Source organism: Artemia franciscana, chromosome 4 (assembly GCF_032884065.1).
Source record: "Artemia franciscana chromosome 4, ASM3288406v1, whole genome shotgun sequence".
Taxonomy (NCBI): domain Eukaryota; kingdom Metazoa; phylum Arthropoda; class Branchiopoda; order Anostraca; family Artemiidae; genus Artemia; species Artemia franciscana.
This window is the reverse complement of record NC_088866.1, coordinates 29,087,034-29,113,740: the sequence shown is the minus strand read 5'-3', so window position 1 is coordinate 29,113,740 and position 26,707 is coordinate 29,087,034. Positions and strand designations below refer to the sequence as shown.

Here is a 26,707-nt window from a genome sequence, read left to right as displayed (position 1 = left end):
CAACTCGGCCAAATAGCAATCGAAGCTGTAAAAAGTGGGATTTTTATAACAGTAGATCAACTAAATTAGATTTTTATGCCGACTCCAGATATATAAAATTCAACAAGTTTTATGAGCCCATGAAAAGCTACGAGCCGGAAAAAAAATTGTATGATTTTGTTATTATGATTTTTATCACAGAACCATACTACAAGGGTTTCTAGCTTCAATCTGAAAATGTCTGAAATTTGGTATGTTTTGCCAGAAAAAAAATCACGGATGTGTGTTTATTTGTTCTGTTTAATTATTAATTATTCTTTGCCAGGATGATGATATCAAAGTCATATAAAATCGGGAGAAGGCTCACTCGAATGGAAAGTACAGTTCTAGTTGCCCATTTTGTGACCAAACCGATCGGAGGGCAACTAGATTTCCCCTCCCTCCCATGATCCTTTTTTGCCAAAGTCATCCGATCAAAATTTTGCGGTAGCCATTTTGATCAGCATAGTTGAAAGGTGAAAGAGGATACAATGCCTCTGGAGATGACACAACCCTGCAAGTCCCTGGAGAATAGGGTTGTAATCTATGAAATTTGTCTACTATTTACATATAGTATTTGTTATTGGGAAGTAAACAGACACTTAGGGGGGAGCGTGAGTTTTATGTTGGGGAATTTCCTGTGGGGGATTTTCCATGGGGAGAAAAGTTTCTAAGGAAGAACTTTCAAAGAGAAACTATACACATGGGAGTTTACAAGAATTCTTGAACAAAATTATTTTAATTTGATTTACTGTCTCATTGCAAATTTTGTTTTACATGTGGAGATGTTCTGGAAAAATTGCCCAGGGAAAATTGCCAAAGGAGTTGCGATTGTCTGGGGGATTTTTTCATTTTTAACAGGAAGGGTGTGCGAAAGCTCAGGATGGCTGGCCCCCAACCCCCCCATTACACTTCCTGGCTGAAGGGCCAAGAAACGGAGATCAGCACCGCCAGTACGGACTGTAAAGTCTAATGCCGTATCCTTTACCTTTTTTTTTCATGCTGGAGATAGGTTTTCCGGAGGAGAGATTCTCCTTGAGGAACTTTCACGGAAAGAAACTACCATTGAGACTTCAGGAGTGGAGAATTTCCTGGTAAAATTTTACACGGATCGAGAATTTCTGGCATACTTTGAAAAATGGTTGGAAATTAAAAGAATAATAAGTCCGCAAGAAGTTTTTTGTTTCTGGGCTAGACATAGATTAGGTTATATTAGTCAAAAGGTTAAGTACCGCTTTTAATGACCTTGTGTCAGATGTACTTAAATTTTGTTCTGTTGTACTTTCTAAGGCTATAATTTTAGGAAGCTTTAAATAGTTATGAAAGATTCTTCGAATGAATGATAACAGATTGTCAAATATTATTCTTTTCTTCCATCAATCTGGAGCCAATTGAAGAGCAGGTCGTTTGCAAATGGGTTGGGAAGAGATCATTAAAAAGAATTTAAAAGAAATGATGACGTCTTGCCAGGGATTACAGAGTGAGACGTTGGATAGATTGGGGTAGGAGACAAAAGCATGCAGTTCTGTTGGCCTCAGGTGGCTTGGTACTGTAGTGGGCTGTTAGTAGCAGCATTAACAGCATTAGCCTTCTACTTACGCCTACATTCAACTTCCGCTTAACAGAAAAACACATCTTAGACTTAGGCTTCAAAGACATATTATCGGTTTTTCTCCTTACTTTACTCAGCCTTTTCCTTATAAGAGTATATGTTTTGATGACAAGGAAGGAATGCGGTCTTGTAAAAAAAGGATTATAAACCTCGAGTTACATGGTAGCAGTTATAATTTTTTTTAAATCACTTCGTTGTGAAGAACTGTATGTAACTGGGGTGAAAAGTAACTGGAACTTAAAAAAAGGGGAATTTTGATAACAAATAACTCAGAAAAAGAATCGGTTGAATTACAAATTACATCAGAAATTAATGTGCATTGTCAATTTTAATGCTGATATTTGTTCCTTAAAGTCTTAATAATTCCTTATTTATTAAAGTTAAAAAAGTTAAAAAATTAAAAATAAAAAAAATTCAGCATAGTGCAATTTATTTTCTGGTCTTGAGAAGAAATGGGGATTGTCAACCCTACTCATGTTATTTTCTTCTTGTTTTGAGTTCGTCTCGGTTATTTATTGTAATTTTTGTTTGTTCTCGGTTTTATTAATTTATTGATGGTGATATGTGATAGTTTTGCTTGGTAGATTATAGGATTTTATTTCTGCTCATTTTTGGTTTAATGGGATTCTTTATTTTTCTTTGAAAAACTTCTCGATCTCCCATTTTGCATGCAAGTCCAGTGGACATGGTCAATCAAGAGTCAGCCTAAAAATCTCGACCATCTCTTAGTTCTGTTACTATCTACCTTACTTACCTACCCAAGGATAGATGGATAGATGGTAGAGTATCTATCTATCAACAAGTGCAAATGACATAATTTTTATACAATCCTGAAAAAGGTTTATGCCAGCTTTGCCTCTCACTCAGACTATCTGTCTTGGCTTTGTCTCCAATTAGCTATGGCTTGGTGGTAACTTAAATTAGTTCAAAAATCAGCTGAAAGTTTTTAACTTTTTCAACAATTTTTAGCAACATTCACCCTTTTGTAAATCTTGACATAATATTATTATTTAATTTAGTTTTACGCCTCCTCCAGTTGACCTGAGAAATAAACATAATACTATTCCCAAAAAATTCTATCTATGCTCTTTGACAACCTCGATGCACTTACAATCTTTGGGTTTGATTAAATTGTAAGAGCAGACGTAGTAATAGTAGTAGCCCTGATAGTTTCAACTAAATATCCTCAGTCTTTCTCAGGATTAAATAAAAAAAACTAATTTTTTTAGCTGAAAGTAAGGAGCGACATTAAAACTTAAAACGAACAGAAATTACTCCGTATATGAAATGGGTTGTCCCCTCCGCAATCCCTCGCTCTTTACGCTAAAGCTTTTAATTGTTTTAAAAAGTAGAATTGTGGCAAAAAGTCAAACTTTAGCGTAAAGAGCGAGGGATTGCGGAGGGGACAACCCATTTCATATACGGAGTAATTTCTGTTCGTTTTAAGTTTTAATGTCGCTCCTTACTTTCAGCTAAAAAAATTAGTTTTTTTTATTTAATTTCTGAACGTTTTTGAATTAATGCATGTTTGGTTTTGGCTCTCCGCACATAAATTATTTAAATGAAATTTGTATATTAATTCTTTTTTTTTGGCTAAATGGCTTTCTCTTAGTTTTGATCAGACGATTTTGAGAAATAAGGGGTGGAGAAGGAGGCCTAGTTGCCTTCCAATTTTTCGGTTACTTAAAAAGGCAACTAGAAATTTTAATTTTTAACGAACGTTTTTATTAGTAAAAAATATACGCAACTTAAGAATTAACTTACGTAACAAACTTTCATAACCTTATATTTTTATTATGTATACGAGGGGGTTTGTACCCTCGTTAATACCTCGCTCTTTACACTAAATCGTAAGTTTTGTCCCAATTCTTTAAGAATGACCCCTGGATCAGAAAGGCCGTAGAATAAATAGTTGAAATTACTAAAAATACTTTAGCATAAAGAGCAAGGTATTTATCTCCTCCTAAATACCTCGCTCTTTATGCTAAAGTATTTTTAGAACCCCTCATATGCGTAATAATCTCTGTTCGTTTTAAGTTTCAATGCTACTTCTTCCTTTCATTTGAAAAAACGTCTTCATGTTTATTTTTCATTGTTTTCTTATGGTAATGCTAGAGAATCCTGCGACCTTTTCATTGAATTTTTCTTCCCCCATGACAGATTTCTCCAAGGAAAGATCCTCCAACATAGCCCCCTCTCCTCAACCCTACCCCCAAACAAAATAAAATCCCCCTGAAAACGTCTGTACACTTCCCAATAACCATTACTATATGTAAACACTGGTCAAAGTTTGTAACTTGCAGCCCCTCCCCCAGGGATTATGGGGGAGTAAGTCATCCCCAAAGACATAGTTATTATGATTTTCGACTATGCTGAACAAAATGGCTATCTCAAAATTTTGATCCCTTGACTTTGGGAAAAAATGAGCGTGGGAGGGGGCCTAGATGCCCTCCAATTTTTTTGGTCACTTAAAAAGGGCACTAGAACTTTTCATTTCCGTTAGAATGAGCCCTCTTGCGACATTCTAGTACCACTTGGTCGATACGATGACCCCTGGGAAAAAAACAAAAAAAACAAAAAAACAAACAAATAAACACGCACCTGTGATTTGACTTCTGGCAAAAAATACAAAATTCCACATTTTTGTAGATAGGAGCTTGAAACTTCTACAGTAGGGTTCTCTGGTACGCTGAATCTGATGGTGTCATTTTCGTTAAGATCCTACGACTTTTAGGGGGTATTTACCCCTATTTTCCTAAATAAGGCAAATTTTCTCAGGCTCGTAACTTTTGATAGGTAAGACTAAACTTGATGAAACTTATATATTTAAAATCAGCATTAAAATGCGATTCTTTTGATGTAGCTATTGATATCAAAATTAAATTTTTTAGAGTTTTGGTTACTATTGAGCCGGGTCGCTCCTTACTACAGTTCGTTACCACGAACTGTTTGATATTGCTGAGATGTCATATTGACAACCAGCATACACACAGTGCCTTAAGCATTCTCTGGAAGCTCCAACTTAGTACCTCAGTCCATTCTTGAGATACACCCTTTTGACAATCTGATTACACATAGTGTTTTTTTTTAGTTCAAATTTCTCCTCAATTTTTTGTCAAATTTTCACCTTCATACGCATAGCCTTAATTGTACTTGTACCATAGTAGTAGCTGTAGTAGTGGGAACAGTTGTAGCAGTAATAATATTTTATTAGTATTAGTAACAGTATTAATAGTAGTAGTAAGAGGTACATGTTGCCTTTTGGTCAATTGGACATCTCAGTCATAATGCTCAGAAGTTTCCTTTTGATTCGGTAAGCCTTTCCAAAAATATTGTATCAGCAGTCTGTATGCACATAGTATGTTCAGACTTAATTCAACTTTCTCCTCAATGTTTCCTCAGAAGTATTTCAATATCCTCACCCTTAGGAATAGCTAGTCGCTACAAAAGCAGTAGTTTTAGCGGTAGTAGTTGTAGTAGCAGTAGTGACAATAGTAGAAGTAGTAGTATGGAGATACTGGCTTTTTGGTCAATCTCGCCAATTATTTCCTTAAAGTTCCGAATTAATATACTTAGTCATTTCTCAGTTACACTCTTCTGACAACCCGTATGAACATAAAGTGTACTGATTTAATTCAACACTCCCCTCTACATTCTCTGAAAGACTCACCTGAATGCCTGAATCCTAGTTTACTGCCCGTGCCCTGAGGGCAGTGGGATTTGACATCCCCAAAGGCATAATTACAAGAGCTCTCAATAATGTTGAACAAAATAGCTGTTTCAAAATTTTGATTGGATGTGTTTCGGGAAATGATGAGGGGGAGGGGGAGGCTGGTTGCCTTCCAACCACTTTTAACTCTTAAAAAGGGCACTAAAACTTCCGATTTTTTCAATCAATTGAGCCCCATCCGAAGCTTAATTGCGGCTCTGAGGTGTTTTGTTAACCCTGGAGGCATAGTTATATGTTCTCTGGGTTATTTTTAATAAAATGCATATATCACAATTTCAGTCGCATGCGTTTGGGGAAAAGAGGACTTGAGGAGGGGGGCTAGTTAATCTCTGTCAATTTTAACTCTTAAAGGGAACTAGAACTTTTAATTTCCAATCAAATTAGTCTTCACTAAAGTTTATACGACCATCCCTCCTATAAAAAACCTTTTATGCCCCTGGGGCATAAATTGCAACCCTTGTTCTGCGGTCTTTGGGGATTGTCATTCTCAAAGACATAAGTACTGGATCTTTCAACTATGCTGAACAAAATGGCTATCTTATAATGTTGATTGAATGTACTTGGGGAAATGATGGGCGTGGGGGGGGTGCCCTGCAATCATTTTTGACTATTAAAAAAGCACTATAAGTCTCAAAGGCCAACTGAATGAGCCCATTTCAAAGTTCTACGACAACTTCTTCTGTGCGAAGTCCCCTGGCGAGAAAATAAAATAATACATTGTGCCAACATCATTCTTTACTAAGGCAGTACTATTGCGCTGCCTTTCATCTAAACATATAAAATTCATTCAGTTTGTATTCAGCCACCGAAAAGTTACCCAACGTTCCTTTGCTGTACCGTAATTAGTTTCCGAAATAAGCTCGTATGAAGCAAAAGGCAGCAGAAATAAGAAAAATTATAATAGACGCGGTAATAAGCCTTTGGATCAATCCAAACCAAACACGGAAAACAAAAAGAAAACCACTGTCTGTTTACAGGGCATAGATGAAATCAAAAATGTGTTTTTATCGAAGTTTCACACATTCCCTTTCTAAAATTGGAAATGACAATTCAAAAGTTCTATTAAAAATTATTTCTATGGAATATTTACGGGTTGGGGAGTGTAAGATTATGATAGTGGATAGACTAGAACCAAAAAAACCAGTTATTGATGAAGTAAATGTAAATCTCAGGACCCCAGTGTAGTAACAGATGGTCTATCATTGAAATTATGTGAAAACGGGAGGACATTATATTTTTATAGTGAGCCTTATAGGTAAACTACTGAGGGAAAATGTTTGATCCTGGATGCATTAGACAAAGCTAATGTAAAATCCAGCTAAAGGAGGTGATGTTTGGGAGAATATTGAGGGTTATCTTAAAATAAATCAAACGGCGCACCCAACTTATGAAAAAGAAGGATCTCCAATATTTTACGATCGGCCAAGGGTATGAACTTGAAACTTTCAGGAGGCTTACTTAAACTTGGACTCTTTTTCCATGCTCAGCAATGGTTCATGTTGCGCAGGAACCGATGTTCTGATCCAATGCCTTCGACCGGGAGTGCAATTCGTGGTTGGGGGCAAATCGTCCGACGCTTCCCAGGTTTTCCCCCCAGATTTCTCCAGGTACCCATTTAAAGCCGGGTCAACTCGGGCTGAACTTACAGTCACGCCGTTGACCCCTGTTCCAAGCTAAATAACCTGGACTCGAACACCTAACCTGAGAATTTTGAGTTTGGTGCGCCAACCTCTTGGCTAGCCTAGCCTAGGAAAACATGTTGAGGCGGATGTTGAAAAGTGGTTGGAGGGCTACCAGCCACCCTCCATGCCCTTTTTAGTTGTCCTCCTTCAAATAAATTCTATTAAAATTTTATATACCCATCCTGTTTAAAATAGTCTAAAGGTCAAGTAAATATGCCTATGGGGATGACACAGTCCCTCACAGCTTTTGACAGAAAATGCCGAACACAATAAAACACACTGAGCTAAACGTCAGAAGGGCGTTCCATCCATATCTAAAAAACGGCTGAGGGTATTAAGTTGACAATTTAGGCAAATGTTGAGGAGGGTGTTGTACAGCTACTGGAAAGCATCGAGTCCCCCTGGTCTTTTTAGATGCTCCCTTCCTTCATCACTGATCAAAATTTAGAAAAAAACGATATTTTCCAAGCCCCCACAATTCCCAGAGTAAAGACAGTAACTTATACATATTTCCCATTTTTACATGCAATATTTATCATTAGGAAAAGTTTAGTTGAAACATTCAGGGGATGACAGTTGAACTAAATCAAAAGATTGTAAAAACACTCAGCTTGTTAAAATGGCCTTTGCGATGTCTGAGGAGCAGTTAAGTGTAGTAAGTTGAAACTATCAGAGAATTTAGAGGGGGAAATTGAGCTTAATCAAATGGTACAATGTGCATTTCGGTAGCCAAAAGGGCGTGTCTTCAATATCCTAGGAACAGTTAATGGCAATATTAATATAGTGAATAACTACATCTTAAACGAGTAAGAATTAAATTGAATATTGAAGTCAAATTTAAAACGAACGAAAATCACCAGAAACAGGACTTTGGTTACTGAATTTATAGCACTTAACACTATCCAATGCTCAGTTTTTTCATTAGCTCTTTCCACTCATCTTGATTATTATAGTGATTTGGTTTTTATTTGTCGCCGATATTTTTGAAAATCAAAAGCCAACTGTCCAAGACACGCATAGTTTTCAATAAAATGACACTATTTTTGCTATGATTATTTATTTAATTTCTGTTTATTTTCGATTTTTTCTTCTTTAATAGCAATATCTGGTCGTTTTGAATTTGAATTATCATAGGAATTTATTTCTGCTATTCTTTGGTTTAATATGGCTCTTTACTTCTCTCTGAAAAACTTCGTTTTTGCTAAGTTTTTTTTTTTTCAATTAATCTACAAGTAACTGTCACAACGATACTAGTCAAATGTACTAACATGTTATATACATTCATTATTGAATTTCACGATAACAAAAAGTAGCAGCCAGCATCACTGATAGGTTCAATTTTCTTGGGTTCAAAAACTTATGAGCTCTCTCTCGACTGCAGATCTGTAGAGGCTGGAGCCGGCTAATGAAGTTGAGACGAATAAATAAACATTCAAATGAGAACAAGTTCATTCAAATGAATTCCGTTCTGTTGAGAACAAGTCCATTAAATGAGAATAAGACAGTAAAAACAGATGCAAAACTCTATATATATAGATATATATATATATATATATATATATATATATATATATATATATATATATATATATATATATATATATATATATATATATATATATATATATGTCTGTGCATATATTTCTTTGCAACGACATTCTTTGCTGTCCCATTGTCTGTGCATATAAATAGATTGTCAGGTTTACCGACTCTTGAACATGCAACATATAATTCTCGATGGGCAAAACAATCCGTATTCAGATTTATACCTCAAGATTCTAATGATTGCCCTTGAGCTTTGTTGATGGTGATTGCTAACCGAACATTCCCTATGTCCCCGTCGTCATTTATATATCCCCCTGTGCCCCCCGGCGTCCCTGTTGTAGTTTTGTCCCTGTGTCCCGGTCGTCATTTATATTCCTTTTAGTTTTTTTTTGGTTTTTACTTTTTTTTTAGTTTTTTTTTTCTTTTTTCTTCCCTGTGTCCCGGTCGTCATTTGTGTCCTGGTGTCCCAGTCTGTAATCTCTCTTTGAGTGTCCCGGTCGTCATTTATATTCCCTGTGTCCCGGTGTCCCGGTCTGTATATACGTTAGTTTTTGAATTGGTCTTTTTTTTAGTTTTTAGTTTTTTACCTTTTTTTTAGTTTTTTTTAGTTATACCTCATTATTCTAATGATTGCCCTTGAGCTTTGATGGTGAGTTGATGGTGATTGCTAATCGAACATTCCTTCCGCCCCTGTCGTCATTTAGATATCCCCCTGTGCCCCCCGGCGTCCCGGTCGTCATTTGTGTCCCTGTGTCCCGGTCTGTATATACATTCGTTTTTGAATTGGTATATGATGAAATAAATTTTGTGTTTTTTTTCCTTTTTTCTTTTTAGTTTTTTTGGTTTTTACCTTTTTTTTAGTTTTTTTTCTGTTTTCTTTTTAGTTTTTTTGTAGTTTTTACCTTTTTAGTTTTTTTTTAGACATTCTTTGCTGTCCCATTGTCTGTGCATATAAATTGTCAGGTTTACCGACTCTTGAACATGCAACATATAATTGTCCATGGGAAAACAATCCGTATTCAGATCTATACCTCATGATTCTAATGATTGCCCTTGAGCTTTGTTGATGGTGATTGCTAATCGACCATTCCCTGTGTCGCCGTCGTCATTTATATATCCCCCTATGCCCCCCGGCGTCCCCGTTGTAGTTGTGTCCCTGTGTCCCGGTCGTCATTTATATTCCCTGTGTCCCGGTCCTCATTTGTGTCCCAGTGTCCCAGTCTGTGATTTCTCTTTGAGTGTCCCGGGCGTCATTTATATTCCTTGTGTCCCGGTCTCCCGGTCGTCATTTGTGTTCCGGTGTCCCGGTCTGTATATACATTCGTTTTTGAATTGGTTTTTTTTTTTTTCAGTTTTTAGTTTTTTACCTTTTTTTAGTTTTTTTTTTAGTTATACCTCATGATTCTAATGATTTCCCTTGAGCTTTGTTGATGGTGATTGCTAATCGAACATTCCCTGTGTCCCCGTCGTCATTTATATATCCCCCTGTGCCCCCCGGCGTCTCCGTTGTAGTTGTGTCCCTGTGTCTCGGTCGTCATTTATGTTCCTTGTGTCCCGGTCGTCATTTGTATCCCGGTCTGTATATACATTCGTTTTTGAAATGGTATATGATGAAATAAATTTTTGTATTTTTCCCTTTTTTTTCTTTTTAGTTTTTTTTTTGGTTTTTACTTTTTTTTAGTTTTTTTTAGTTTTTTCTCTTTTTTCTTTTTAGTTTTTTTATTTTTAATTTTTTTAGTTTTGTTTTTCTCCTTTATTTTTCATTTTTTTTTTCCTTTTTTTCTTTTTTTTTTCTTTTTAGTTTTTTTAGTTTTTTAGCTTTTTTAGTTTTTTTTATTAGTTTTTAATTTTTTTTCTTTTTAGTTTTTCTTTGTAGGTTTTACCTTTTTTTTAGTTTTTTTATTTTTTTTTACTTATGTCCTGGTCGTCATTTATACTCCCTGTGTCCCGGTCGTCATTTGTGTCCCGATGCTTTGATGGTGATTGCTAATCGAACATTCCTTGTGTCCTGGTCGCTTTCTCTTTTAGCGTCCCCGTCGTCATTTATATTCCCTATGTGCCGGTGTCCCGGTCGTCATTTGTGTCCCGATGTCCCAGCTTATAATTTCGTCAGTCGAAAACATGACGTCAGTCGACACACAAACTTGGGGATAAACAAAGGGGATAAATTTGCCCTTTTACTTTGAAAGTAGACATAAATTGATCTGGATTTTCGATTTGGGCTCCAAACGACGTCATTTGGAAACATGAATTGTATTTTCTGATTTTTGACAAAAAACGCTTAGATTCTGACGTAGTTCCAGTAAGGAAAGTCTTCAATGGCTCTGGTGGTGCAGCCAATAGAGGAAGTTTAACTTTTCCTGAGGCGCAACACATTCCCATTGTTTCACCATTGAATTTCAAGGCCTTGCAATAGGGACAAATTTTAGACATTGTTTCGATTTGAACACATCTACTCAAGCTATAATCATCGACTGGGTTGTACCTGAATGCCAGGCGATAACTTTCAGGTTGCTCTGATTCCTCGGCACGCTTTCTTTTCTTACTTTCTCTATCAGCAGCAAGACTGATTTCTTGCTGTTCTTGTGATTCCTCGGCACGCTTTCTTTTCTTACTTTCTCTATCAGCAGTAAGCCTGATTTCTTGCTGTTCTTGTAATTCCTCGGCACACCTTCTTTTTTCAGTTTCTCTTTTAGCAGCAAGTCTGCTTCCGCGTTGGGGAGTATAAATGAAGACCAGGACATAAGTAAAAGAAAACTAAAAAAACTAAAAAAAAGGTAAAAACTACAAAAAAACTAAAAAGAAAAAAAACTAAAAACTAAAAAAGGCTAAAAAAACTAAAAAAACTAAAAAAGAAAAAAAAAGAAAAAAAGGAAAAAAAGGCAAATAAAGGAGAAAAACAAAACTAAAAAAAAAATAAAAAAAAACTAAAAAGAAAAAAAGGGAAAAATACAAAAATTTATTTCATCATATACCATTTCAAAAACGAATGTATATACAGACCGGGACACCGGGATACAAATGACGACCGGGACACAGGGAATATAAATGACGACCGGGACACAGGGACACAACTTCAACAGGGACGCCGGGGGGCACAGGGGGATATATAAATGACGACGGGGACACAGGGAATGTTCGATTAGCAATCACCATCAACAAAGCTCAAGGGATATCATTAGAATCATGAGGTATAACTAAAAAAACTAAAAAAAAGGTAAAAAACTAAAAACTAAAAAAAAAAGACCAATTCAAAAACGAATGTATATACAGACCGGGACACCGGGACACAAATGACGACCGGGAAACCGGGACACAAGGAATGTAAATGACGCCCGGGACACTCAAAGAGAAATCACAGACTGGGACACCGGGACACAAATGACGACCGGGACACAGGGAATATAAATGACGACCGGGACACAGGGACACAACTACAACGGGGACGCCGAGGGGCACAGGGGGATATATAAATGATGACGGCGACATAGGGAATGGTCGATTAGCAATCACCATCAACAAAGCTCAAGGGCAATCATTAGAGTAATGAGGTATAGATCTGAATACGGATTGTTTTCCCATGGACCATTATATGTTGCATGTTCAAGAGTCGGTAAACCTGACAATCCATTTATATGCACAGACAATGGGACAGCAAAGAATGTTGTATATTCGCAAGTTTTATGTAGTTAAAAACGTTGTATATATATATATATCTATCTATATTCACAGGTGGGACATAGGGACACAACTACAATGGCGCGTAACTAATATGGCGCGTAACGACTTACGCGTGCGGGGGGGCTTGGGGGGGGGGGCGCGAAGCGCCCCCACCAACTAGGTGTTGGGGTACCAACAGCTAGTACCTAATAAAAATGTCGATAAGGGGTTACATGATATTATTGTAAAAAATATGATACATGGACCTTGCGGTGCACTGAACGAAAATTCACCATGCATGGCCAAAGGAAGGTGCACAAAGCAATATCCTCGACTTTTAGTATCAAACACAATTACTGGCAATGATGGTTACCCACAATATAGAAGAAGATCTACTGAAGATGGCGGTAAAACAGCAATAATAAAGAAGCGTAACGGTACCACCATCGAAGTAGATAACCAGTGGGTTGTTCCATATTCCCCATTATTATCAAAAACATTTAATGCACACATAAACGTTGAATACTGTAACTCCGTAAAGGCAATCAAATACATATGTAAATACGTCAACAAAGGCAGTGACATGGCAGTTTTTGGCTTGCAGCCCGAAATCAAAGATTTCGATGAAATCGTACAATATCAGGCTGGAAGATACATAAGCAGTAATGAAGCTGTTTGGCGAATTCTTTCATTTCCGATACATGAACGTAGTCCAGCTGTTGTTCACTTAGCGGTACATTTACAGAATGGTCAACGTGTTTATTTCACGGAAACCAACGTGCAACAAAGAGTCCTGAATCCACCGGATACAACATTAACAGCTTTTTTTCGCTTTGCAAAAATGATTCTTTTGCAAAAAAACTGCTGTATACTGAAATGCCTTCGTATTACACGTGGAATACTAAAAATAAAGTATTTGAACGTCGAAAACAGGGTAAGTCAGTCGACGGCCAACCTACCATCTTCAAAGATACCACGATTGGAAGACTCTACACCGTTCACCCCAATCAACATGAATGCTTCTTTCTACGCCTGCTTTTGGTGAATGTACCCGGTCCGACATCCTTTGAGTATGACACTTACCGTAGTGCATGCCAAGCTCCTAATTTATTGGAGAATGACCAACACTGGGATAACTGCATCAATGACGCGTGCGGAACGTCAACCCCAAGTCAAATTCGTGCATTGTTTGGCATCATTTTAACAACTTGCTCTCCATCAGCTCCTACAGAGTTATGGGAAAAATATAAGTCAAAAATGTCCGAAGATATGCTCCATCGAAAACAGTTAGAGACGTCAGATATGACTTTTGATTTTACATCAGAAATTTATAACTACACTTTAGTTGTTATAGAAGATTTGTGCGTACGTATGGCAAACAAACCTCTTCAGGATTTGGGAATGCCTTCACCTTACCGTATCGCTGCTGTTTCGACATGTGTAGAAATGGATCATGAACAAAGTTACAGTACGAGTGATCTATTGTCGTATGTACAAAATAACATTTCCAAGTTAACGTCGGAACAAAAAGACATTTATGATACGATAATGCATTGTGTCGATAACAACGTTGGAGAAATTTTCTTTTTGGATGCGCCAGGAGGTACTGGTAAAACATTTGTGATAAAACTGATTCTGGCATCAATTCGATCAAAAAATGATATAGCGTTGGCAATTGCGTCGTCCGGAATAGCCGCAACATTGCTGCCTGGTGGAAGAACTGCTCATTCCGCTTTGAAATTGCCTCTGAACTTGCATTCTACAGAAACTCCCACGTGCAATATTTCCAAATCATCTGGGATGGGTAAAGTATTGCAGCAATGCAAACTTATTATTTGGGATGAGTGCACAATGGCACACAAAAAATCGCTCGAGGCTCTGGATCAATGCTTGAAAGATTTGCGAGGGAAGTCGAAACCCTTTGGCAGCACATTAATATTGCTTGCGGGAGATTTCAGGCAAACATTACCTATAATACCTAGATCAACTCCTGCAGACGAAATGAATGCTTGCCTGAAAAATTCTAATTTATGGGCACACGTGAAAACATTAAAATTAACTACAAATATGCGTGTCCGATTGCAAAACGATGACTCTGGTCAAACATTTTCAGATCAATTGCTGGCAATGGGAAACGGAAAGCTCCCAGTAGACTCAATTTCAGGACGTATACAACTACCTGCTGATTTCTGTAATTTAGTGACGTCCAAAAATGAATTGATTGAAAAAGTATTTCCGAATATTCTAAAAAATTATAAAAATAATAAATGGCTAAGTGAAAGAGCGATTCTCACACCAAAAAATATAGACGTCCACGAAATCAACAATATTGTTTTGACCAAGATTCGAGACCAGGCAGTCCTTTACAAGTCAGTCGACACAGTTTTGGAACCAAATGAAGCGGTTAATTATCCATCTGAATTTTTAAATTCCATAGATCTTTCAGGGTTTCCACCACACGTGCTACAACTAAAAATAGGCGTACCAATAATACTTTTAAGAAATATAAACCCACCAAAGCTTTGCAATGGCACTTGACTTGCCGTAAAAAAACAATGGAAAACCTAATAGAGGCCACAATCTTGACGGGGCCTTTTGAGGGTGAGGCTGTTCTTATTCTTCGCATTCCCATGATTCCAACGGATCTGCCTTTTCAATTTAAAAGATTGCAATTCCCAATTCGATTAGCATTTGCAATCACCATTAACAAATCTCAAGGTCAATCATTAGAAAAATGTGGTATAGATCTTAATACTGATTGTTTTTCCCATGGACAATTGTACGTTGCATGTTCGAGGGTCGGTAAACCTGACAATCTATTTATATGCAGCGACAATTGGATAGCGAAGAATGTTGTATATTCGCAAGTTTTACGCAGTTAATTTGTATTTTGGAACCAAATGAAGCGGTTAATTATCCATCTGAATTTTTAAATTCCATAGATCCTTCAGGGTTTCCACCACACGTGCTACAACTAAAAATAGGCGTACCAATAATACTTTTAAGAAATATCAACCCACCAAAGCTTTGCAATGGCACGCGACTTGCCGTAAAAAAAACAATGGAAAACCTAATAGAGGCCACAATCTTGACAGGGCCTTATGAGGGTGAGGCTGTTCTTATTCCTCGCATTCCCATGATTCCAACGGATCTGCTTTTTCAATTTAAAAGATTGCAATTCCCAATTCGATTAGTATTTGCAATCACCATTAACAAAGCTCAAGGTCAATCATTAGAAAAATGTGGTATAGATCTTAATCCTGATTGTTTTTCCCATGGACAATAGTACGTTGCATGTTCGAGGGTCGGTAAACCTGACAATGTATTTATATGCAGCGACAATTGGACAGCGAAGAATGTTGTTTATTCGCAAGTTTTACGCAGTTAATTTGTATTGTATCTATCTATATAAAAACGAGTTATGTGGATGCATGTTTGTTTGTTTGTAAAAAGAGCGTTTGTATATGACGTCATTATTAGTACATACGGCTTTGCATATGGGACACAGGGACACAACTACAATGGCGCATAACTAATATGGCGCGTAAACGACTTACGCGCGCGGGGGGGCTTGGGGGGGCGCGAAGCGCCCCACCAACTAGGTGTTGGGGTGGCGCGAAGCGCCACCCCAACAGCTATTATATATATATATATATATATATATAATATATATATATATATATATATATATATATATATATATATATATATATATATATATATATATATATATATATATATATATATATATATATATATAAATATATATAATGGGTGCCGGCAAGGGGGGAGGGGCAGAGGGGTATGGCTTCCCCCTGGGAATTTGGGACTATAAAGTTATTGTAAGGAAACCAAAGGAAAAAGAGCAGAATAGGGGAAAACCATGGGAAAAATATGTGTTGTCCCATTGTTAGCTGTCTGTTTAGATTTTGACCCTTGATAAGGAATATTTAAGTTTTCCTTTGTGACTGAGTGACCCCTTTCCAGTTTTCCACGAACATTTTTTCTATATGATTTGGTTGGAGTAACACGAAAAAAAAATCAATTTCTTCGCAGCAATGAATGGTAAGTAAATAACGATACTTGTCAATAACTAAAGTGTAAGAGCCTAACTGTTGATAACATTCAATCAAAGAATGAGCTTTCTATGGTGATCCTAGATATGTATTTTTTTTACTCAACCCCTGCCCGTTATAGCTGATACACAATTACAGATTACCAAATGTAGCCTAATTTCATTACATTAAATAATAATAATAATAATTCATTTATCATCCACTTCACAAAACTGAAGTTAAGTGGAGTAAAATACAAAAGAAAAACAGCAAAAGTAATACAAAAGAAACAAATTTAATCACATATAGAAAAAAGACGGATAAGGCGATGAAAACATCTTAGCCTATAAAGCGCTTCAATAACTAGCTTCGCAGATAATTTTTCGAAAGCACCAGTAATATCTGTCGCACAACACTTTTTACACAAATGATCAAGTAAAAACACACAAAGATATAAACACTTATGATCAAGGAAATGTTTATTACGAGCATAACTTGTGAAAACAGACGTATGTTTATGAAAATAAATTATATTATTTTATTTATGTCACAGACCTATATTTATATGAAGATCAACATGGCCAAAACTAAAATCCTGGAACTAAATACACCACTGCAATACCAGCTGTATTTTGAAGACAAGAATTGGAAAAGTCTGATAGCTTTACTTACCTTGGCTCGCTGATAGACTCTCACAGCTCTGTGACCTTGATTTGGAGAAGAAAATCAATAAATCACAAGCCACATTCGCACAGCTCCGCCGCCAGTAGTAGAACCGAGAAGAGATTTACTTGAAGTATTTATTTTGTGCCAACAAAGTGGCTGTTAGATATGGTTCTTCTATGCAGTCAAGACTTGATTGTTGAAAGTGTCTCAGTATCGTGCATCAAGAAATTGATGCACACCGCTGCGTCTGGAATATTGAGTCCACCACCATGATTGTCAAACAGAAAGCACTGCGTTGACTCCACGAAGGAAAAGCTTTAAGCTGTTCCTCTCCTTGAGTTGACATAGATCACGAAGTGGTGCATTGAAAAACTTTTGAAACGTTCACGAAAATGACCTCAAGCCCACATGCAGACTAAGAAAGTTTGACATAAGATAAGACCGCTGCATCCTTTGCTCTATTTGGCAGGCCTACAGCGTGTAATTTAAATTGGTCTAAAATTAAGACCTAAAATGTGTAGCCTATATTGATATCCTTTCTATCCACATCTTCAGGATAACTTATCAGGTTGCCGCCAAGGTCAGTTTCTAAAGTGCTACCATTACCTTAATATGTGTGCTACACAGCTATTTTTGGTGTTACAGTCATAAAACTTGATGCGCGTGTCGAAGATCGATCTGCGACGCACGCATGTTCCGTTTAAGTGTACTTAGATGAGTTTTAATGTCAATTTTTTTAATTTTGTTTAATGCGAAGAAATAAAAATATATACTAAGCTTATCAGAGCGCTGAATGGAAAAAGGAGCGCGCACACGCATATCCCGTTTTTAAATGTATTTAGATTATTGTCATGAATAAAAAATTGTCTGACATATATTTTGATGTGAAACACATTACGTAACTGCACTTCAACTAATGTCTACATTTGTGAATCTGGTCATACAAGACAAAAAGTCCTAAATTCAATGTAGCATACGTCATAGTGCTACAAATGATGAAATAGTGCTAAAATACAGGTGGCAATCCTGACAAACTACGCATAGCCTTAATTGTACTTGTACCATAGTAGTAGTTGTAGTAGTGGGAACAGTTGTTCCTCATCAACGCCCCGCTCTTTACGCTAAAGTTTGAATCTTTCTCTTAACTCTACTTTGTAAAACAGTAAAAAACTTTAGCGTAAAGAGCGGGGCGTTGATGAGGGAGCAGCCCTTTCATACACAAAGTAATTTCTGTTCGTTTTAAGTTTTAATGGTGCTCCTTACTTCCCGTTAAAAAAAAAACTTGTTTTTTTTTTATTTAATTTCTGAACGTTTTTGAATCAATGCATGTTTTGATTTTGGCCCTCCGCAGATGAATAATTAAAACGAAATTTGCATATTTATTTTTTTGGCTAATTGGCTTTCTCGTAGTTTTGATCGAGTAATTTTGAGAAAAAAAGGAGCGGGGGAGGAGACCTAGTTGCCCTCCGATTTTTTGGTTACTTAAAAAGGCAACTAGAACTTTTAATTTTTTACGAATGTTTACTAGTAAAAGATATACGTAACTTACAAATTAGCTTACGTAACGAAGTTCTGTATTCTCATATTTTTATTACGTATATGAAGGGATTCACCCCCTCCGTCAGCACCTCGGTCTTTACACTAAAGCTTAAATCTTGTACCAATTTCTTAAGAATAGCCCCTGAATCATAAAAGCCGTAGAATAAATAGTTAAAATTACTAAAAATGCTTTAGCGTAAAGAGCGAGATATTAGGAGGAGGTGAGCCCATTATACACGTAATAATTTCTGTTTGTTTTAAGTTTTAATGCTTCTCCTTACTTTCAGTTGAAAAACTTTTTCATATTTAGTTTTTCATTGTTCTTTTTAAATAATGCTAGAAAATCCTGCTCTCCCTTCATGAAACTTTTCTTCCCCCATGACAAATTCCTCCAAGGAAAGTTCCTCCAGCATATCCCCCTCTTTTCAATCCCCCCCTCAACCTAAAAATCCCCCAGAAAACGTCTGTACTCTTCCAAATAACCATTACTATATGTAAGCACTGGTCAAAGTTTGCAACTTGTGGCCCCTCCCACGGGGACTGTGGGGGAGTAAGTCGTCCCAGAAACATAGTTATAAGGTTGTTTGACAACGCTGAATAAAATGGCTATTTCAGAATTTTGATCCGGTGCCTTTGGGAAAATAATTAGCGTGGGAGGGGGCCTAGATACCCTCCAATGTTTTTGGTCACTTAAAAGGGGCACTAGAACTTTTCATTTCCGTTTGAATGAGCCCTCTCGCAAGATTCTCGGACCACTGGGTCAATACGATCACCCCTTGAAAAAAAGAACAAAAAAAAAAAACATCAACACGCATCCGTGATCTGCCTACTGGCAAAAAAAAAATTCACATTTTTGTAGATAGGAGCTTGAAACTTCTACAATAGGGTTCTCTGATACGCTAAATCTGATGGTGTCATTTTCGTTAAGATTCTATGACTTTTAGGGGTTGTTTCCCCCCATTTTCTAAAATAAGGCAAATTTTCTCAGGCTCGTAACTTTTGATGGGTAAGATTAAACTTGATGAAACTTATATATTTAAAATCAGCATTAAAATGCAATTCTTTTTATGTAACTATTGATATCAAAATCTCATTTTTCAGAGCTTTGGTTACTATTGAGCCGGGTCGCTCCTTACTACAGTTCGTTACCACGAACTGTTTGATAAGTCCATTAAATGAGAATAAGACAGTAAAAACAGATGCAAAACTCTGTCTAACCAATTGAATTATCCCTATTTGAACTTTTATTTTTTTCGTCATAGAAAGGCAGTGTTGTCTTAGAAAAAAATACCTAATTTAATGTATTACTTCAAAAATACGAAGCAGTGACTTTTATTGAAAACTTTATCGATTCTACTTTACAGCTCTATTGGTATCCATGAACTTATTTTTCAGATTCTGCAAAAAAATTTGCATGAATTAGAGTTTTTGATCATTTTTATTATTTATTTTTTAGGTTCTATGGAACTTATGCTAGTTTATCATTCATTGGACCAAAGACCCTTATTCACCATGACAGCTGTAGAACAAGGAAAGATTTAGATGAAGAATACATAAAAAATAAGAATGAAATTGATGGTGTTTTCCTCACTCCTGCTCAAACGGAAATTGTTGATTGCAGTCAGAACTATCTCCAAATTTCGGGTGCTCCAGGAACGGGAAAAACTTACTGTTTACTTGCAAAAATGGTTAGAGTTTTCCTGAAACTCTGGAAAAAAGTTGAGAGCAAACCTGGAAAATCAACAGAACTGATTGTTATTATGAATGAAAATACATATTTGCTGGACGAAAGTCGGGAGAGCTTTTGGAGATCGATTAGTAAACGAATGAAAATTCAAGATCCGATGAAAAAACTCGTAAAATTTGTGTCTAGAGCAGATCAAGTTGAATTGGAAGATGGAAGTGACCAATTGGAATTTGATGTACCTTGTCATGATATGCGACATATCCCAGGAGAAGGCAAAGTTTTTATGCTATTTCTTGATGATACTGTTAATTTTATTTATATGAGACATTTAAGTAACTTAATAATTAATTCAAATTTTTGCTGGTTTACAACATATACTGTTATGCCATCACTTCAAACATTGCTACGACCCTTCAACCTATTAGAGATAAAAGATGACTTAATCTACGAAAAATGTAAGTATGCTTCCCTGACTGATACACTTAGATTTACAACAAATTTACATGATCTTACAGATGCAATTTTGAGAACCATAGATAGAGAAGATGAGGATGATTTAAGTACGGCATTGACAAGAATTGGAAGAAGTGATGGATACATGTCGGGGATTCGCGTGGTAGGAATGCCCTGTGATTTCCACCAGGTCTCGAGTTATGTTGAAATGACTGACAGAGTTGCAGCTACAGTTGAAGCCTATATTTCAACCGGAAAATTTAGTGCTGATGAAATTGCCATTATCAAAATTTCTGATGATATTGAAGAATATATGCAAATGTTTCGCCAGCTAAATGTAGATCAATTTCCACCCCCTTTACGACAGCGCCTTGAACTGTTTCGAAATTCGAAGTACAGTAGCATTACAGATCACTCGTTTACAGAATCACTGCGTGGACGGGAAATAGAGTGTGTAATTGTTTGTGTTCTTAGAAAGTGGCACGCTGAAAGAGAACGTAAAGAATTTAAAGAACGCAATTTGTTTAATAATCTCGATGATTTTCAAGCCAAACAAGCTTTCCAGATCCTGGAAGCCGTAACGCGCGCAAATTCAGCAGTAACGATGATTTACCTTAATAGTAACGATCAAATTAACATCATTAAAGAAAAGTTATACAATAAAATACCCTCGGTTGCACCTTCAAATATTTATAAGAAATTATTTACAAGTGTGATGCATGAATATCAGCCCCAGAGACTTCATAGCTTTTTACATGGTGATGTTATAAAAGTTATGGTAATATTCTACTACCTTCACAAGGCCTACCATTCGCAAGAGTGGGTTTTTTGTGACGAATGCTTGTCTGAAGAATACATCTATCATCTTAATTGTGATCTTGGGTGCATTGACCGATTAAAGAGATATAATAACTGATACATATTCTGAAGCTGTTTCTGCATTTTGGGATCTCTATTACCTAACGCTGCTGATACCACATTTAGCCCCCTTGCTGGATCCCGCCCAACAAGAAAAATAAAACAACAATTTTTGTAGCAATATATTAAAGACAAAAGAAAACAAGAAACTGACCCTTTTGGCTCCATTTTTAGCAAGATTTGATTCTAATAGCCCAGAGAGATAGGATATTACCACTCTTACGAAAGAAAATTTTGACAGTTTCGACTGGCAGTACTTCAATCTTTGCCGAGTTCTCAAAATGTGTTTTGATAATGATGATGGGATAACATTGATGTGTTTGGGTGTGTTTGATTTAGAAACTGAAGATATGCTGTTCAAAATTCTTGATTTTATACGAAACTATGAATTGCTGAGAAAGGCAAACCTAGATATTGAGCTTAATGTTAGTACTTGGATGAAATTTGTTGAAGAAAACAAAGATTAAATTGTCGTGAAAGTTAAATGTGGTTTATATATTCATATATTTATACACATTTATATTTATACATATTACATTATATATATATATATATATATATATATATATATATATATATATATATATATATATATATATATATATATATATATATATATATATACTAGCTGTTGGGGTGGCGCTTCGCGCCACCCCAACACCTAGTTGGTGGGGAGCTTCGCACCCCCCCAAGCCCCCCCGCGCGCGTAAGTCGTTACGCGCCATATTAGTTATGCGCCATTGTAGTTGTGTCCCTGTGACCCACCTGTGAATATAGATAGATTTATATATGTGTTTCAAACTACGCAAAAATTGCGAATAAACAACATTCTTGGCTTTCCCATTGTCTGTGCATATGCAAAGCCGTATGTACTAATAATGACGTCATATACAAACGCTCTTTTTACAAACAAACAAACATGCATCCACATAACTCGTTTTTATATAGATAGATACAATACAAATTAACTGCGTAAAACTTGCGAATAAACAACATTCTTCGCTGTCCAATTGTCGCTGCATATAAATACATTGTCAGGTTTACCGACCCTCGAACATGCAACGTACAATTGTCCATGGGAAAAACAATCAGGATTAAGATCTATACCACATTTTTCTAATGATTGACCTTGAGCTTTGTTAATGGTGATTGCAAATACTAATCGAATTGGGAATTGCAATCTTTTAAATTGAAAAAGCAGATCCGTTGGAATCATGGGAATGCGAGGAATAAGAACAGCCTCACCCTCATAAGGCCCTGTCAAGATTGTGGCCTCTATTAGGTTTTCCATTGTTTTTTTTTACGGCAAGTCGCGTGCCATTGCAAAGCTTTGGTGGGTTGATATTTCTTAAAAGTATTATTGGTACGCCTATTTTTAGTTGTAGCACGTGTGGTGGAATCCCTGAAGGATCTATGGAATTTAAAAATTCAGATGGATAATTAACCGCTTCATTTGGTTCCAAAACTGTGTCGACTGACTTGTAAAGGACTGCCTGGTCTCGAATCTTGTTCAAAACAATATTGTTGATTTCGTGGACGTCTATATTTTTGGGTGCGAGAATCGCTCTTTCACTTAGCCATTTATTATTTTTATAATTTTTTAGAATATTCGGAAATACTTTTTCAATCAATTCATTTTTGGACGTCACTAAATTACAGAAATCAGCAGGTAGTTGTATACGTCCTGAAATTGAGTCTACTGTTTGACCAGAGTCATCGTTTTGCAATCGGACACGCATATTTGTAGTTAATTTTAATATTTTTACGTGTGCCTATAAATTAGAATTTTTTAGGCAAGCATTCATTTCGTCTGCAGGAGTTAAACTACGTAAAAATTGCGAATATACAACATTCTTGGCTTTCCCATTGTCTCTGCATATACAAAGCCGTATGTACTAATAATGACATCATATGCAAACGCTCTTTTTACAAATAAACAAACATGCATACATACAACTCGTTTTTATATAGATAGATAGATAGATAGATAGATAAAATACAAATTAACTGCGTAAAACTTGCGAATATACAACATTCTTCGCTGTCCAATTGTCGCTGCATATAAATAGATTGTCAGGTTTACCGACCCTCGAACATGCAACGTACAATTGTCAATGGGAAAAACAATCAGTATTAAGATCTATACCACATTTTTCTAATGATTGACCTTGAGCTTTGTTAATGGTGATTGCAAATGCTAATCGAATTGGGAATTGCAATCTTTTAAATTGAAAAGGCAGATCCGTTGGAATCTTGGGAATGTGAGGAATAAGAACAGCCTCACCCTCAAAAGGCCCTGTCAAGATTGTGGCCTCTATTAGGTTTTCCATTGTTTTTTTTACGGCAGGTCGAGTGCCATAGCAAAGCTTTGGTGGGTTTATATTTCTTAAAAGTATTATTGGTAGGCCTATTTTTAGTTGTAGCACGTGTGGTGGAAACCCTGAGAATAATATCTCGAGGTAAAAACTGATCACCGACCATAACGATGGCCACTTCGTCGATAGTTGGAGCATTGTATCTACGCACATGTTGGCCAGGAGGCGTTTTGTCAGCGGAAATAACAATTTTATGCGTATAAGTAGGCATCAAATCGATGGCTGTTTTGAACAGACGCACTAAATTATTATTTTCGTGGAAAAGATGTTGTAATTGGGAAACGATTGTCCTTTCAATGTTGGGAGAAATTTCGCAACGTGCATTCAATTCAGAATTTCTATCACTGATGAAGTACAATTGTAAAAATTTATGATTCTCGCCTGAGAATGGTAGAAGAGACCCTGCTCTATGATAAATTTGCCCTTTTACTTTGAAAGTAGACATAAATTGATCTGGATTTTCAATTTGGGCTCCAAACGACGTCATTTGGAAACATGAGTTGTATTTTCTGATTCATTTATATTCCTTATGTCCCGGTGTCCCGGTCGTCATTTATATCCCCCTGTTTTATATCCCGCTTATTTTTCAGTTTTTTCCTTTTTTTAGTTTTTTTTTTACTTTTTCAGTTCTTTTAGTTTTTACGTTTTTTAGTTTTTTTTAGTTTTTTAGATGATTTTTTTTTTTTAGTTTTTTACCTTTTTTTCTTTTTAGTTTTTATTGGTTTTTACCTTTTTTAGCTTTTTATCTTTTTTATTTTTTTTTATTTTTATTTTTAATTTTATTAGTATTCTTTTTCTCTTCTATTTTTCATTTTTCCTTTTTTTTAGTTTTTTTTAGTTTTTAGTTTTTTAAGTTTTTTCCTTTTTTTAGTTTCTTTAGTTTTTTTAGTTTTTCGGCTTTTTTATTTTTTTATTAGTTTTTAGTTTTTTTTGTAGTTTTTGCCTTTTTTTAGTTTTTTAATTTTTTTTTTTAGTTTTTAGTTTTTTACCTTTTTTAGCCTAACCAGGATTTGAACCTGGGACCTTCATTCTCCGTTCTGACACCCTCTCTCACCGAGTGACTACTCCAGCATGTTCATTTTGGTGTTTTAAATGGTATATTATTAACCAAATTAATGTGTTTTACAATATACTAAGCATCGTCATAACAAAAATGACGGCAACTAATTTCATGACGTCAGCCGAAACATGACGTCACCTGATCCACAGATCCACAGACCCACAGACAGACAGACAACTTATTTTTATATATATAGATAGATATATACTAGCTGTTGGGGTGGCGCTTCCCGCCACCCCAGCACCTAGTTGGTGGGGCGCTTCGCGCCCCCCCCAAGCCCCCCGCGCGCGTAAGTCGTTAAGCACCATATTAGTTACGCGCCATTGTAGTTGTGTCCCTGTGTCCCACCTGTGAATATAGATAGATTTATATATGTGTTTCAAACTACGTAAAAATTGCGAATATACAACATTCTTGGCTTTCCCACTACTGGGAGCTTTCCGTTTCCAATTGCCAGCATATATAAATATATATATATATATTTTCTTTTTAGTTTTTTTGTAGTTTTTACCTTTTTTAGTTTTTTTCTTCTTTTGTATTAATGCTAAAGCCAAGGTTCAAACCTGGAGCCTCTCGGACCTAGAACCTGAAACATAACGCTTTACCAACTCAGCTACTTCGGCTTGAATCCATTCGTTTTGAGCAGCTTCCTCGGGTGTTGCCATTGTAGGTTCTTCAGTCATTTTACAATTAGAAATTTCTCTTTCAACGGTCTTCTTACAATTAAAAATTTGTCTTTGAACGATATTCTTAAATACCTGTGTCCTGGTCGTCATTTATATTCCCTGTGTCCCGGTCGTCATTTGTGTCCCGGTATCCCAGTCTGTAATTTCTCTTTGAGTGTCCCGGTCGTTATTTATATTCCCTCTGTCCCGGTCGTCATTTGTGTCCCGGTCTGTAATTTCTCTTGGAGTGTTTTTTCTTTTTAGTATTTTTTAGTTTTTTACATTTTTTTCTTTTTTCAGTTTTCTTTTTCTTCTTTATTTTTCAGCTTCACTATGAAATACATATCGCCGAACCTTTGTTTTTTTAACTAAAATATGGTAGGCATTGATGACCTTATCCAAGTCAAAATCCCAAACCCAATCATCATCGCTATCATTTTCAGTTTTGATATGTTTTGACTCTCGCTGTCCAGGTGGATCTTCATCTAACTGCGCGGTTTTGCGTTCTTTAGCCTCAAGCCTGTTTCCTTGCTGTTCTTTTGATTCCTCGGCACGCTTTCTTTTCTGACTTTCTCTATCAGCAGCAAGTTTTTTGGCATAGACTCTTTGAGCATCTTCATCGGCTTTTGCTATTGTAAGTTCATCAGTCATTTTAAACTTAAACATTAATAGATTTCTACGTGAACATATATGTCTTAAATATCTTTAATGACGTCACCGTCATAGCAAAAATGACGAAAACTAAATTCATGACGTCAGTCGACACAGAAATATTTGTTTGTAGTTATTACCTTTTTTAGTTTTTTTCTTCTTTTGTATTAATGCTAAAGCCAAGGTTCAAACCTGGAGCCTTTCGGACCTAGAACCTGAAACATAACGCTTTACCAACTCAGCTACTTCGGCTTAAATACATTCGTTTTGAGCAGCTTCCTCGGGTGTTGCCATTGTAGGTTCTTCATTCATTTCACAACTAGAAATTTCTCTTTCAACGGTCTTCTTACAATTAAAAATTTGTCTTTGAACGATATTCTTAAATACCTGT

The 26,707-nt window shown here is 36.2% G+C and overlaps 2 protein-coding genes across 2 annotated transcripts in view; one reads left to right on the top strand and one right to left on the bottom strand.

The window, feature by feature from the left end:
* The window catches only part of LOC136026264 (uncharacterized), a 37,352-nt gene extending 17,251 nt beyond the window's left edge, over positions 1 to 20,101 (top strand). The window contains exon 3 of the mRNA XM_065702651.1: positions 19,964 to 20,101. Coding sequence (XP_065558723.1) covers positions 19,964 to 19,984 — 21 coding nt within the window. The 3' untranslated portion in view covers positions 19,985 to 20,101. The remainder of the gene's footprint in view (positions 1 to 19,963) is intronic.
* The window catches only part of LOC136026263 (cysteine protease ATG4A-like), a 151,045-nt gene continuing 144,438 nt past the window's right edge, over positions 20,101 to 26,707 (bottom strand). The window contains exon 9 of the mRNA XM_065702650.1: positions 20,101 to 20,238. Within this exon, the coding sequence (XP_065558722.1) occupies positions 20,181 to 20,238 (58 nt within the window). The 3' untranslated portion in view covers positions 20,101 to 20,180. The remainder of the gene's footprint in view (positions 20,239 to 26,707) is intronic.